A 14,000-nucleotide genomic window follows, 5' to 3' on the forward strand; every position below is an offset into this window, starting at 1 on the left:
TCTGTGATGGAGGTACAATTAAACTATCAAGGTGGAAATACAACTCTATTTTTTAACAGTACCTTCCTGAGAAAGTTCCTCCCCACCACCTTGCAAGAACCAGTACTGCAAACTCAAACTGAAATTTCAGAGACAAGCTGTGTTCCTTCTGGCTCATCCATCATTAAGTCTAATAGAGATCTTGCAACTGGAATTCAATTAACAATTCTATTTATGATGCATGAGCCAAAGCAGAATCTAGATCATTCTCCTACAGGTGTGGGAAACAGTTTCAAATATTTTTGTCACCAAAGTAAGATAGACAGAGAGACTGACTACACCGAGAGAATGTAACTGTTGAGTATGAAGGTATCATTTTCATACGCTGTCACTCTTCTGACTATAACCATATGTGAAAGGACACCAAACCCTTTGCAAGTTAAAGCAAGAGGGACATGACATTCTTTCTACTTAGAATTCTTCAAAAGTAGAACCATTTAATAAAATAATTAACTTCAACTTAGTAGTCAATCAATAATTCTGCTTTTTCCAAATCCAAATACTGAGGTCCAAAACACCTCTTTAAAAATAAAAATAAAAAAAATTGAACAGGTTACTCTATTTACATACAATTTTATCAAGTTTCAGTGGAAAGACCAATAAGACTGTGGTGGGGAGAGATATTATGACCATTTTAGAATCACTGCTCTAAGTAACTTTTGGAATCCTCTTACTCTCCCCTATCATGCTGTAGGTAAGGACATAAAACAGAAAAAACACTTCCCCAGCAGAAATAAAAATCTTATTACCATTGATAAGCAACATGTGGGGAGTGGGTTTACTCTGAAAATTATCCTGAAGAAAGACTTTAGCCTTATCTCAATCTTTTCTACTTCCCTGACAAATTGACACAAGAAAAAACCTGACGCTCCAATATCAACCTGTCTGGGACTATGCGGGTGCTTGAAAGATAAGCCCTTGAAACATGTAGTAAAATAATCAGACACCAGTGAGGAAAGCTCTATTACAAAAGACAGCTTCTGTGTACCACATGAGGCTGTGTACGTAACCAACAATAGAGGGGAAGAGGACATTCCAAAAAATTGTTTTCTTTCAGTTCTGTTTGTAACCCTTCTACTCCCTACCCCATCACACTATTTTTGGACAAGACAGTCATACTCTTCATTTTGTGTTTGAAAACCTTTTTGAAGCAAGTGGGTGTACGATGTTTATATCTCCCTCTCCCTTTTATTTCCTGTTTCCCCCTTCAAAGGCATCACATTAATCTTCCCTTCCACCAAGGAATGGTTGCAGCTACCTCTACTACTTATTAAGGCCATTAATGCAGTAAGAAAGGATTGCTAGAGTGATAAAAGATGTTCCATGGGAGAGAGTGCTCCACCTGTTGGTCCTGAATTCAGAAAATGACAGATTATAACCATCAACAGTATTTAGGCAGAGGATGAAAATCAAGCCATAATAAACTTGTTGGTAGTTATTCAATGGGGCCATTTCCTAACTTCCCTAAAAGCATTTTCTTCTTCACTAGACAAAAGCAGTGTGAGGAAATGTGTGAATGCACAGGTTTTGACAGTCTATTTTCTGTGTATTTTAATGAAATCATATTTAGTAACAGTAAATTTTACAAAATTATATGGTTTCTTAGATTTCAAAGTGATCAATTACATCACCCAAGACGTATGAGGTTACAGAACGTTCAACTGAGCGTCATGGTCTAGAATTAATCTTAAATAAGCAATACTATGAGACAATATACCCAACAACACACCATCCCATGAATATACAAACATCAGCAATGCATACACATGTTGGAAAAAAGTTAATGTTGAAAAGTGAGAAGAGTTACCAACTTTTTCCTGCGTATTATGGCAGCCAAGTAGTTTTTATGTTTTAAAATGTCATAATTTTATAAAAATTTTAAATGACTTAAAAGTTTCATTATTTTGTTAAATTACTCTCCAGGCAAAACTAAGCCACTTCTTTCTACTCTGGCTATTTCCTAAGTGAAATCAATTCATAGAATTGAGTCTGCCCTCTGCAGAAAAGGGTTAGCAACAACTGACATATAATTTGTGTTATCAATTATTTTTGTGGAGAAAATCAGACATTTACATTTTCTAAAGAGCAAAAAGATTTTTAAAGTTGAATATCTGATGCTAGATGTTTTATTAACCAGTTATTAAGGCCTCCTAGTATTTATGATTATATCATTAATTACTTTTTTAAATATACAAACCACTTGTGACAATCCATAGAATAAAGCACCACACCTAATATACTATTATGGTTAACTCGGTCAATGATGTAGGAATAAGAAGGTTACCTGCACATTTCTGAAATATGCTTTTTTATTCATGTCTTAGTATTTCTATAATATATCACATGACTCAGGTACACTGACATCTCAATCATACTTCAGCCAGTATCTCATGTTCTGTTCTTTTTGCTCCATTTGAATTGCAGCATCTCATACAAAATCTCAGTATACAATAGGGGTGCGTAAAACAGCACATTTATAAATATCTCAGCTATGTATCTTGTTGTGTTTTTTAATGTCTTCTTTCTCTAAGTATATTCATCAAAATGTAATGTTTTCTTTAAAAAAATCTTATTACTTTTAAAAAGACATTAAAAGAAAAATCTAATTATTTCATCCCCGGAGGAGAAACACATGTTTTCTATGGGGGATCTTCACATGAAGGAGCTCTCCAATGAACAAATGCAAAGTCATTATTGTACAAAATATATTTTTCAAAACACAAATAATTGTTGTTCAAATGTATCTCACTAGTGTCAGGAGCCTTGTTTTTCAGGTTTATCACATTTAAACACCACCTATAGGCAAATTACAGTTAAAACTTCTCCATGCACCACAGTGAAGTTACTGCATATTACAAAGCAAACTTGAAAACAAAAATGCTTTCAATTAGAATTTTTCTTGGCTAGAATTTTTGAGCTCCCTTTGCTATCACTACAAAACTAGTGTTTTAAATGAAAATTCTACCTCACAGAGCTTAACTACTTTTGCTTAAGCATAATGGTCATAATTCTGTGTTTATTACAATACTGTGATCCCATAATGACAATCATAATATCACAAACCTAGCATTATGATTGTAGTGCAAGACAAAATTAAGAGCACATAAGTAGTGTTGTAAGGACACCAATTCCTCAGCTCCGCACCCAACCTCTTTTTAAAAGTCTCATCTTCTAAAGAATATTCTCAAGCAAGGTGAATTTGTAAGAACTGTTATGACATGCCAAAGAACTGTGCAGGCCTTTTTTCAGCTGCCCCAACACCACAATGAGGACCTAGTCTGTACGATCTTTGAAACACTTGGAGATTGCTGAACATAGGGGGTCAGAGGAAGCTATGGTACATGGCTGATACAAGGATTCACTGGGAAAAAAATCTGGAATTGCCACTTCCCACATGATGATAGAGAGGTAGATGGTCTCTCCAAGAAAGAGCAATGAAGAAAAAATCAACAGATGCACTGAACTGGAGCCAACAACACAGCTTACCAGTTGGGAGACCTTAGATTGTCCATGAAAAAAAGTGTGGAGTTGCTGCAAAGATTCTTCTATAGCTAAGATAGATGGACAGAAATAGTGGGAATTTGTGTTTATCCGAGAAATTAAAGCTCAGATATTAGATTCCCAGTGTCTTCCTTCAGGGTGTCAATCTTTCATTGGAAATATGGATAATGTGATGTGTTTTATTGTAACTCACACACCTGAGTGTGTTGTTCTGTCTCATCTAGTGGCACCGAGACCACTTAGAGAAAGAGATAAAATGAGTCTGCTCTACAGCCTTAGCTAACAGTTTGCTTTTAGTTCATGCAGTAGAGGCTCATGCACTAAGCTTCAGAGGTCCCAGGTTTGATCTTGTCCACTGACAACGGGGGTCTGTCAGCGTTACACTACGAAAATGGCATGAAGAAGGGCCATGGTCACACCAAGAAAAGACTGTCTTATCTAAACCACAAGGGAAACCCTCTGTAGTCAACAAGTAATGCTGACAAATTACTCTCTAGATTGATGATGAAAAAGAATTCAGAAAGTCCATTTTGAACTGGTTTAATTAGACTCATAGACTTTAAGGTCAGAAGGGATCACTGTGATCTAGTCTGGCCTCCTGCATATTGCCAGCCATAGAACCTCATCCACTCCTGAAACAGACTCCAAACCTCTGGCAGAGTTACTGAAGTCCTTAAATCATGATTTAAGGACTTTCAGGTTTTTGTTTGTTTGTTTGTTTTTTTTGTTTTTTGTTTTTTTAAACTTCACATCATTTTAATGCAGACAAAATACAGCTTAACACGCCCTCTCCCGCCGTAATATTCTTTCATCATCTGTCTGTTTGGGCAGAATTAGAGACCCCAGCTCCCTGTCTGCATGCAAACCATTGGGAAAACAAGGAAAAAACAAGAAAATCCCCCACTTCATCGCACCATGTTTAATGGAAACCAGAGAAAGCTGATCTCTCTGAGATACTGTTTAACCCAAACAGATTTTAAGTATTGCTATCACTTCTGTTTGGGGAACTTTCCTGTTTCCTCAGCAGTGTATAACTGCAATTCATAGAAAGGCGTGCAACTGTTGGGGAAATGAGAGGGTTACCGTGGCTGAACGCTTGGCGCCCTACACTGTTAGGGCTTGTCTACATCACAAAGTTGCAGCGCTGGTGAGGGGGTTACAGCGCTGCAACTTAGGAGGTGTACACATCTGCAGGGCATCACCAGCGCTGCAACTCCCTGTTTGCAGCGCTGGCCGTACTCCCGTTTTGTCTCGGGTGTAGAGGATCCAGCGCTGGTGATCCAGCGCTGGTAATCAAGTGTAGACACTTACCAGCGCTTTTCTTGACCTCCGTGGAATAAGCAGGTATCCCAGCATACCTGAGGAAGCCTCTGGTAATCAAGCAGGTCTCCTTCCCCGGTTTGCTCTCGCGTTGCTCTCGCGTTCCCCGAACCCCCGTGCAAGCAGGTCTCCTTCCCTGCGGTTTGCAGGGGGGTTCGGGGAACGCGAGAGCAAACCGCGGCGAAGCTGGTCTCCTTCCCCGGTTTGTTCTCGCGTTCCCTGAACCCCGAGCAAGCAGGTCTCCTTCCCTGCCGTTTGCAGGGGGGTTCGGGGAACGCGAGAGCAAACCGCGGCGAAGCTGGTCTCCTTCCCCGGTTTGCTCTCGCGTTCCCCGAACCCCCGAGCAAGCAGGTCTCCTTCCCTGCGGTTCGCAGGGTGGTTCGGGGAACGCGAGAGCAAACCGCGGCGAAGCTGGTCTCCTTCCCCGGTTTGCTCTCCGTTCCCCGAACAAGCAGGTCTCCTTCCCTGCGGTTTGCAGGGTGGTTCAGGGAACGCAAGAGCAAACCGCGGCGAAGCTGGTCTCCTTCCCCGGTTTGCTCTCGCGTTCCCCGAACCCCCCTTGAAGCCGCCCAACAGCGCTGCAGTGTGGCCACATCTAACACCACTTGCAGCGCTGGTTGCTGTAAGTGTGGCCACTCTGCAGCGCTGGCCCTATACAGCTGTACTAATACAGCTGTAACAACCAGCGCTGCAAAATTGTAGATATAGACATACCCTTAGTGGGATCTTTCCTCCAGATTCCTCCATTCAAAGTACCATCACAAATTGGGTTTGGATGTAGGTGCTGGAACTGGTGAGGGGGGGCTACTGCACCCCCTGGCTTGAAGTGCTTTTCATTATATACGAGGTTTACAGACTAGGTCAATGGCTCTCAGCCCCCACACTATACGAATTGTTCCAGGACCCTAGGTTTGGAACAGCCTTCTTTGGGCATGCATCTATTGGGTGTCTGGGAAGTGCTAAAGGATCCCCCCCCCCAGCCTAAGGGGAGGACCCACAGGACCACAGAACCCACCGATTTCGGGGGACAACTTATAAAACAACAGGGACAGGAGTGCGGTCAAAGGGTCATAAGAAGGGAACCTGACAGGGACACCGAGCAGAGAACCCTGGACAGTGCCCACTGCTCCTCAAAGGCGTCAAGGGAGCCAGTGGATGCCACCCAGAGGAACTCCACCCGGATACGTGAACGGACCATGGATCGGAAACAAGCCCCACAGTCACAGGAGTCTCCATCGGCCAACCTCCTCTCCCTGGTTGTGTAGATGGCCATTTTAGCCAGGGTGAGGAGGAGGTTGACCAGGAGGTCCCGGGACTTTGTGGGGCCACAGACGGGGAGTGTGTAGAGAAGGAGGTGAGGGGAAAAGTGCAGCCAGAAACGCAACAGGAGATTGGAGAGGAGCCGGTATAGGGGCTGCAACCTGGCGCACTCTAAGTAGACGTGCACCAGGGTCTCCCTCACGCCGCGGAAGGGGCAGGTGTCTGGGACAGGGGTAAACCGCGCCAAGTACACACCCGTGCTCACGGCGCCGTGGAGGAGCCGCCAACTGATATCCCTGGCGGGCCTCGGGACCAGGGTAGAGTATAGGCTGGCCCACCGGGGCACCTCACCCTCCAGAGGTGGCAGGAGGTCCCGTCACTTTGTATCGGGGCAGGACACGAGGGTGAGGAAGTGGACTTCCAGTTACAAAGAATTCACCATTTAAACTAGTTTAAATGTGCAAGCAATTCATGTCCCATGCTACAAAGGAAGGCGAAAACCCCCCAAGATTTCTGCCAATCTGTCCCTGGGGAAAATTCCTTCCTGACCCCAAATATGGCGATCAAATAAAAGGGAGTATTTCTTCACACAGCACAGAGTCAACCTGTGGAACTCTTTGCCAGAATATGTTGTAAAGGCCAAGACCATAACAGGGTTCAAAGAAAGAACTTAATTCATGGACAATAGGTCCATCAATGGCTACTAATCAGGATGGACAAGGATGGTGTCCATAGCCTCTGTTTGCCAGAAGCTGGGAATGAGAGACAGGGGATGGATCACTTGATAATTACCTGTTTTGTTCAATCCCTCTGGGGCACCTGGCACTGGCCACTGTTGGAAGACAGGATACTGGGCTACATGGACCTTTGGTCTGACTCAGTAGGGCCATTCTTATGTTCTTATGATCAGTTATACCCTGAGCATGTGGGCAAGACCCACCAGGCAGATACCTGGGAAAGATTTTCTGTAGTAACTCAGAGACCTCCACATATACTGTCCTGTCTCCAGGAGCTGGGGATTTATGCTACTGGCAGTCGCCAATGGACCACATGCCAGTGCAGGCAATCTCATCATATCATCCCTTTCATAAACTTATCAAGCTCAGCCAATTAGGTTTTTAACCCCCACTGCTCCCCTTGGAAGACTGTTCCAGAACTTCACTTCTCTCATGTTTAGAAACCTTTGCCTAATTTCACTGGCCTACACTTATTGATAGCCAGTTTATAGTCACCTGTTCTTGTGTCTACACTGGTGCTGAATTTAAATATCTCCTCTCTCTCGTATTTATCCCTCTGATTTTCTTTTTTTAGGTGAATCATGGTAATTTTAAACCCCTTTTATAAGAAAATAAGGCTATGTAGTTGGATATAACATCAAGGCTCCATCTTACATGACTTTTCAGTTTGCCATGATACACATGGTATCCCTCTCATAATACGAACATATGCTACTCACCCAAGTCTAACTAAGGGCAAATCCTTGTCCAACTTTATGGTTATAAATAGAGGGTTTTCCAGAATTCTAATAAGTTATTAAGTAAATATCACAATTTAATTCTAAAATTACACACAATTCTAGAGTCCCTGCCTGAAATGGACTCATACATATTGAAGAAAAAAAATTATGGGACGAATACGAACTTTATCTTAAAGTTTCTTAGAGCAGGAACCAACTGCCTACTAGTTTGGAGAATGTCTAATAGAAAACTCGCAATTTAATGATACACAAGGAAATATTTTGTGTGTGTGAGAGAGATTTAATTTTGTCTTTCCCTAATGATTTTCAGGATGCTGTTATTAATTTATAGGTACTATTTTTTTAGTAGATGATGTCACTGTGTGGGGGTGTAGAAAGAGCTGCAAGACTGTCTGTGATGGGGGAAGTGAGGGGTGGGGGACAGGTTCAGAAGCTTGAGGTACTTTTCACTTCTGTTTTGTACTTTTTCATGTATACAGGAAATTCCCTCTGTGGGCGGGAAGACTAACTTCCTAATGCAAACATAAGAATGAGAATTTAAATAAAGGAGAGTTAAAAATTTTCCAGGTTTCCACACTTGGCCGCCTGCAAGGACACTAACAGAATGCCAAATCTATAGTACCTATGATGATGAAGCACTAGCCTTAATTGCCTCTAGTAACCAAAAAGGAAAACAATGGAGCTACACCGGCTTTGGCTTTGTTTTTCAAACTGGAACAATGTAAAAATTAGAGTAGCAACAAAGACTGCTGTACATCACTGAAAACAATGGCAGCTAAATGCTTTAAATTTGTGCAACAGGGTAAGCTGGCACTTTAAGGCAGGCTATAGGACCAGCTCTCCCTGTTCCAACTTTCACCCTCAGAAACTAGGAGTTTCCAGACATACACCAGGAATTATTGGCTGGGCAGCCCTGCATTTTGGGAAAGTAGATAGGAACCACTAAAAGGTCCTCTTATGGATCAGTATCTGGTTAAAAGAAAGGAAACAAAGGATTAGAAATAAATGGTCAGTTTTCACAACAGAGAGAGGTAAATAGTGGGGTTCCCCAAGGAACTGTATTAGAACCAGTGCTATTCAACATTAATGTAAAGGGAGTGAAGAGGCATAATTTGCATATAAAAGTATTGATTTCAGATAGTTAAGTCTAAAGCTGACTGAGAAGAGTTACAAAGGGATCTTAAACTGGGTGACAAAATGACAGATGAAATTCAGTGCTGGTAAGTGCAAAGTAAGGCACATTGGAAAGAATAATCCCACATATACATTCAAAATGATGGCATCTAAATTAGCTGTTACCAGTCAAGAAAGATCTTCATGTCATCATGGATAGTTCTCTGAAAACATCCACTCAATGTGCAATGACAGAATGTTGGAAACCATTAGAAAAGGGATAGATAAGACAGAAAATAACAGTGCCATTGTATAATTCCATGGTACAACCACATCTTGAATACTGCTTTAAGTTCTGGTCACCCCACCTCAAAAAAGATAAATTAAAATTGAAAAAGGCACAGAGAAGGGCAATGAAAATAACAAGGAGACAGAACAGCGTCCATATGAGAAGAGATTTAAACAACTGGGACTGTTCAGCTTACAAAAAAGAGACTACTAAGGGAGAGGTATGATAGAGCTCTATATAATCATGAATGATATGGAGAATGTAAGAAGGAAATGTTATTTACCCCTTCACATAACATGAGAACTAGAGGTCATTGCTGAAATTAATAGGTACCAAGTTTAAAACCAACAAAAAGAAATACTTCATACAATGTATAGTCAACCTGTGGAACTTGTTGCCAGATGACTGTGTGAAAGTCAAAAATATAACTGGGTTCAAAAAAGAATTAGATAAGTTAATGGAACATAGGTCCATAAATAACTATTAACCTAGATGGTCAAGGTTGCAATCCCATGCTCCATGTGTCACTAAACTTCCAACTGCCAGAAGCTGGGCCTGGATGACAGAGGATGGATCATTTGAAATTGCCCTCGTCTATTCATTCCCTCTGAAGCTTCTGGCACTGGTCACTGTCAGAGATAAGACACTGGTCTAGATGGACTACTGGTCTGACCCAGTATGGCCGTCCTTGGAAAACAGGAGACTAAGGGGGGATACGATAGAGGTATATAAAATCATGAGTGATGTGGAAAAAGTGAATAAGGAGAAGTTATTTACTTGTTTCCATAATACAAGAACTAGGGGCCACCAAATGAAACTAATGGGCAGCAGGTTTAAAACAAATAAAAGGAAGTTCTTCTTCACACAGTGCACAGTTAACCTGTGGAACTCCTTGCCTGAGGAGGCTGTGAAGGCTAGGACTATAACAGGGTTTAAAAGAGAACTGGATAAATTCATGGAGGTAAAGTCCATTAATGGCTATTAGCCAGGATGGGTAAGGAATGGTGTCCCTACCCTCTGTTTGTCAGAGGGTGGTGATGGACAGCAGGAGAAAGATCACTTGATCATTACCTGTTAGGTTCACTTCCTCTGGGGCACCTGGCATTGGCCACTGTCGGTAGAGAGGATACTAGGCTGGATGGACCTTTGGTCTGACCCAGTACGGCCATTCTTATATTTTATGTTCCTCATGTTCTTTGGAGACACCTGAGGGAAGAGGTTCTCCTGTGAAGGAAACATAGAAGGACTAAGGAGATGACAGGTCTGCGAAGCTAGCCTAGGAGGCAGGTGGACAAAAGAGTAAGGAACCCAAGAGAGAAGAAAATTCTACGGATTCTGTTACAAACCTTGGGGATCGGAGGGGTGGGTGGGAGGAGGAGAGGAAGGTAGGGCAACTAGAGAGGACAGAAATAATTTTAAGCTAAATAGCCAAAAGCAGTCAAGTCCCAGGAGCAAAGCTGAGACTAACAGAGTAAAGAAAAAGGCTATGGACAAAGGGAACATAAAGAACTGGTGACATAAACTTAGTGCTAGCTTTCTTTTCCAGGGCCCAGGGTCTAGGCTTCCAATACCAGATGTGAGTAAGATTGCTCAGACCCTTGAAAAACCGTTAGGACCCAAAAAGGACAAAGACTGGCTTCTTTATGGAGCTATTGTTTGTTTTGGATTTTTGTATACCACAGAAGGTGAATTTTTGTAATTTAAATCAAAGATCTAAATTAACAGCATGACCACAAAGGGTAAACAGAGGCAGCTGGGCATCAGATTCCAAAGAAGTAACACTATTGTTTCACATACTTATAGGAATATCTTCCCAGAGTGAACTTTTAGAAATAAGTGTCATACATTTGTCATACAATAATGGAAGTGGATTCTATCAGAAAGAGAAGATATCATATCAAAGCACTGCCAACAGATTAATTCTTTCATACTGTGGCTAGAATAGCTCATGTTCAGAAAGTTAATGTAACAAGAATGCAATATATTTTTCATATCGTAGCTGGAATAGCACGTTCAAAAATTTAATGTAACAAAAGAACCATTATGGTTTTACGTAGCAGGTTTTCAATGCTGTCCTAACCACAGATACAGTCACAAGAAAACTCCTTCTGCATAATAAATTATTTTAAAATTTAAGTCAGGTATTTTATTTTAGGCACTAATTAGCTTTAAATTTCAGCATTTAGAAATGCTGTTTTTTTTAATTTTCGGCAGGTCCAAACACTATCTTAATCCTCCCTCCCCCAGAAAAGTTCCATTCCCTTGTAAATGTGCCACTATAATAAAACTTTAAGATGTCCTGCTGTTTTTTTTTTTTACAGTCTTTATTCTAATAGGGTCTCTATAAAACCACAAGCATTTACTGTGAATGCTTGCTTAACAGAAGACCTACAACAGCTATCCAATTGTGTCCTAACCTAGTAGTTAGTATCCTGCAGAGTAGAAAATTTAGTGAAAATATATTTTAAAAAATGGTTTATGGTACCAGTCAGTCACACTACACTTATTTATATACTGTAAAGAATTCTATCTTACATACATTTTAAAAAATGAAAATAAGTTCTTCCTAGCTGGTTAAAAAACTCAATGGACTAAAAACAAACAAAGTATCAGGATGGGAGTGTTTCAAAGGCACAAATGACAGTTAAGCACTCACCTCATTAAAAGTCATTGAGAATTGGGTGCCTAATGGTTTCGTTTGTGTCTAGGAAATGTTCCCGTTATGTTTATAAGAATGATTCCTAGCAGGTATCAGAAATACCTCTCTTCTGCTCATTCACAAGTTCAATTTCAGTTGTCTCTCTTGGGGCAGCAGGAGGAAGAGAAGACAGCCATAGCTTCCCACAAAGTTCTAAAACTATGAAAGAACAGTAAAATTTGAGGGGAGAGAGAAAGCCAAAAGAAACTAATAAAGAAAAATTCCCCTATAGTGAAGCTCTTACTCTCTGTTCCTCTCCAGCCCATTTCCCTTCCCTCAACTAGCTGCATCATGAATTTTAGCTCTCTTTCATTCCCTTCTCTTTATTTCAGTCTCATCCTCTTTTTTTCTTCCCCAAAGGGTATTTGGAATCTCCCACCACTCGAATCTGACTTACTCTAAATGAGAATGGCTTAAAAGTCAATGATTGGGGGCGGGGGGGAGGCGAAGAGAGAGAATCAAACTTTCTATTTAAATTAGATTTTTTTCCCATTTAAATCAATCTTTGATTTTATTTAGATAACAAGGTTTTCTTTTTAAAATGAAACCTGTTTACAATGAAATCTGAATTGAATACAAAAAATGTTATTGGCCTAACCTTATAACAACCTCTTAAAACAGTGGTTCTCAACCAGGGGTGCGCATACCTCTGGGGTACACAGAGGTCTTCCAGGTGATACATCAACTCATCTAGATATTTGCCTAGTTTTACAACAGTCTACATGAAAAGCACTAGCGAAGTCAGTACAAACTAGAAGTTCATACAATTACTTCTTTATATTGCTCTATATACTATATCAGTGTTTCTCGACTGGGGGGTCATGATTTGTTTATAATTATATCGTAAAAATGAGAAAGTAAACAATTTTTCAGTAACAGTGTGCTGTGACACTTTTGTATTTTTATATCTGATTCTGTAAGCTACTACTTTTTAAGTGCGGTGAAACTTCGGGGTATGCAAGACAAATCAGCCTCTGAAAGGGGTACATTAGTCTGGAAAGGTTGAGAACCACTGTCTTAAAACACTTAAATAAAAAATAAATATGCTGAATCCATGAGTCTCAATCAAAAACTGAGTTTTTATATATAAAGAAACAATTGGGGGGGGAAATCTAACTTTTGAGGTCAACCTTTATAAATATGGCACAGTAGGTCATGTACTGTATTGAAAGCTTGATACTGTGGGGGATCCAGGCGTTCTGCTACTGAGGGCAAGAAACTGGTAAAATCACCACAAATGTTGGGACAAGGCCCCTGATTCCAGGAGACACCATTATTTATCTATCTCATCAGGATCACTCATTATGCCCACCTGAGGGGTATTTTACGCCTATTTTACAGCTTCTCAATATCTAAGCTCCAATTGGCTCAGTTCTCAAATCATGACTATTTATGACTCCACCCACCATATGTACTCTGTGGCTAAAGGAAAACACTTATCTGCCCAGTAACTACCAGCCTGTTTCTGGATAGTCCTAGGCACTTCAAGTAAATGGTCTTGCTCTATTTTCCTTGCATGTGTGTATAGAGATACAAAACACACAGAAATCAATTTCTCCAGCTCCACCTTCTGTCTCCAAAAAAATAAAATATCACCTCTACCCCGACACAACGCTGTCCTCGGGAGTCAAAAAATCTTACCACATTATAGGTGAAACCACATTATATCGAACTTGCTTTGATCCTCCGGAGCGCACAGCCCCAATCCCACCCCCCCGAGCGCTGCTTTACCACGTTATATCCGAATTCGTGTTATATTGGGTCACGTTATATCGGGGTTGAGGTGTATTACAGTGCAAAAGGCATGTGGGTTACACAAGCAGAAGTCTTCGACCGTTAGGTTTTGTTTTTCTGGGGGTAGTGGTTGGAGTGGGGTGCGGCAAAGAAGTTATGTTACAAGGGAGAAGGAGCAGAGTGTGCAACCATAAAGAAGCAACTCTGGTGTCAAAACAAGACACTTGGAAGAAGGGACAACATTCTTCAGAGAGCAGTCTCTACAGTTGATTTTAACTCCTGGGAACTGAAGAACAAAAATCCTACCATGGCTGCAGGTTACAAAACAGACCCTCTTTGGGAGTATTTTCAATAAATTTCTGTATCTTAGGTAAAAAGGAACACATACCAATGTAAACAGGGCAACAAAGCTGCAAAACCTGGTTGTCAAAACGAAACATTATGAAAAATGTTCCTCAGAAGTCAATGACTAGGAAGATGTGGCTGTGGACATATGCCTGAACAATCTGGACCAACTGGTTAGTAAACTTTTTTTGCACCATTCTTATGGACTGCCTAACGTGGATTAC

The 14,000-nt window shown here is 40.9% G+C and overlaps 1 protein-coding gene across 2 annotated transcripts in view; it reads right to left on the bottom strand.

The window, feature by feature from the left end:
• The window catches only part of RBPJ (recombination signal binding protein for immunoglobulin kappa J region), a 91,860-nt gene that overhangs the window by 61,703 nt on the left and 16,157 nt on the right, over positions 1 to 14,000 (bottom strand). The window contains exon 2 of one of the 2 annotated variants that reach the window (XM_050947758.1): positions 10,071 to 10,223. The exons of the other annotated variant lie outside the window; for it this stretch is intronic. Within the exon in view, the coding sequence (XP_050803715.1) occupies positions 10,071 to 10,168 (98 nt within the window). The 5' untranslated portion in view covers positions 10,169 to 10,223. The remainder of the gene's footprint in view (positions 1 to 10,070; positions 10,224 to 14,000) is intronic. 2 annotated transcript variants of the gene reach the window in all.

Source organism: Gopherus flavomarginatus, chromosome 3 (assembly GCF_025201925.1).
Source record: "Gopherus flavomarginatus isolate rGopFla2 chromosome 3, rGopFla2.mat.asm, whole genome shotgun sequence".
NCBI classification, from domain to species: domain Eukaryota; kingdom Metazoa; phylum Chordata; order Testudines; family Testudinidae; genus Gopherus; species Gopherus flavomarginatus.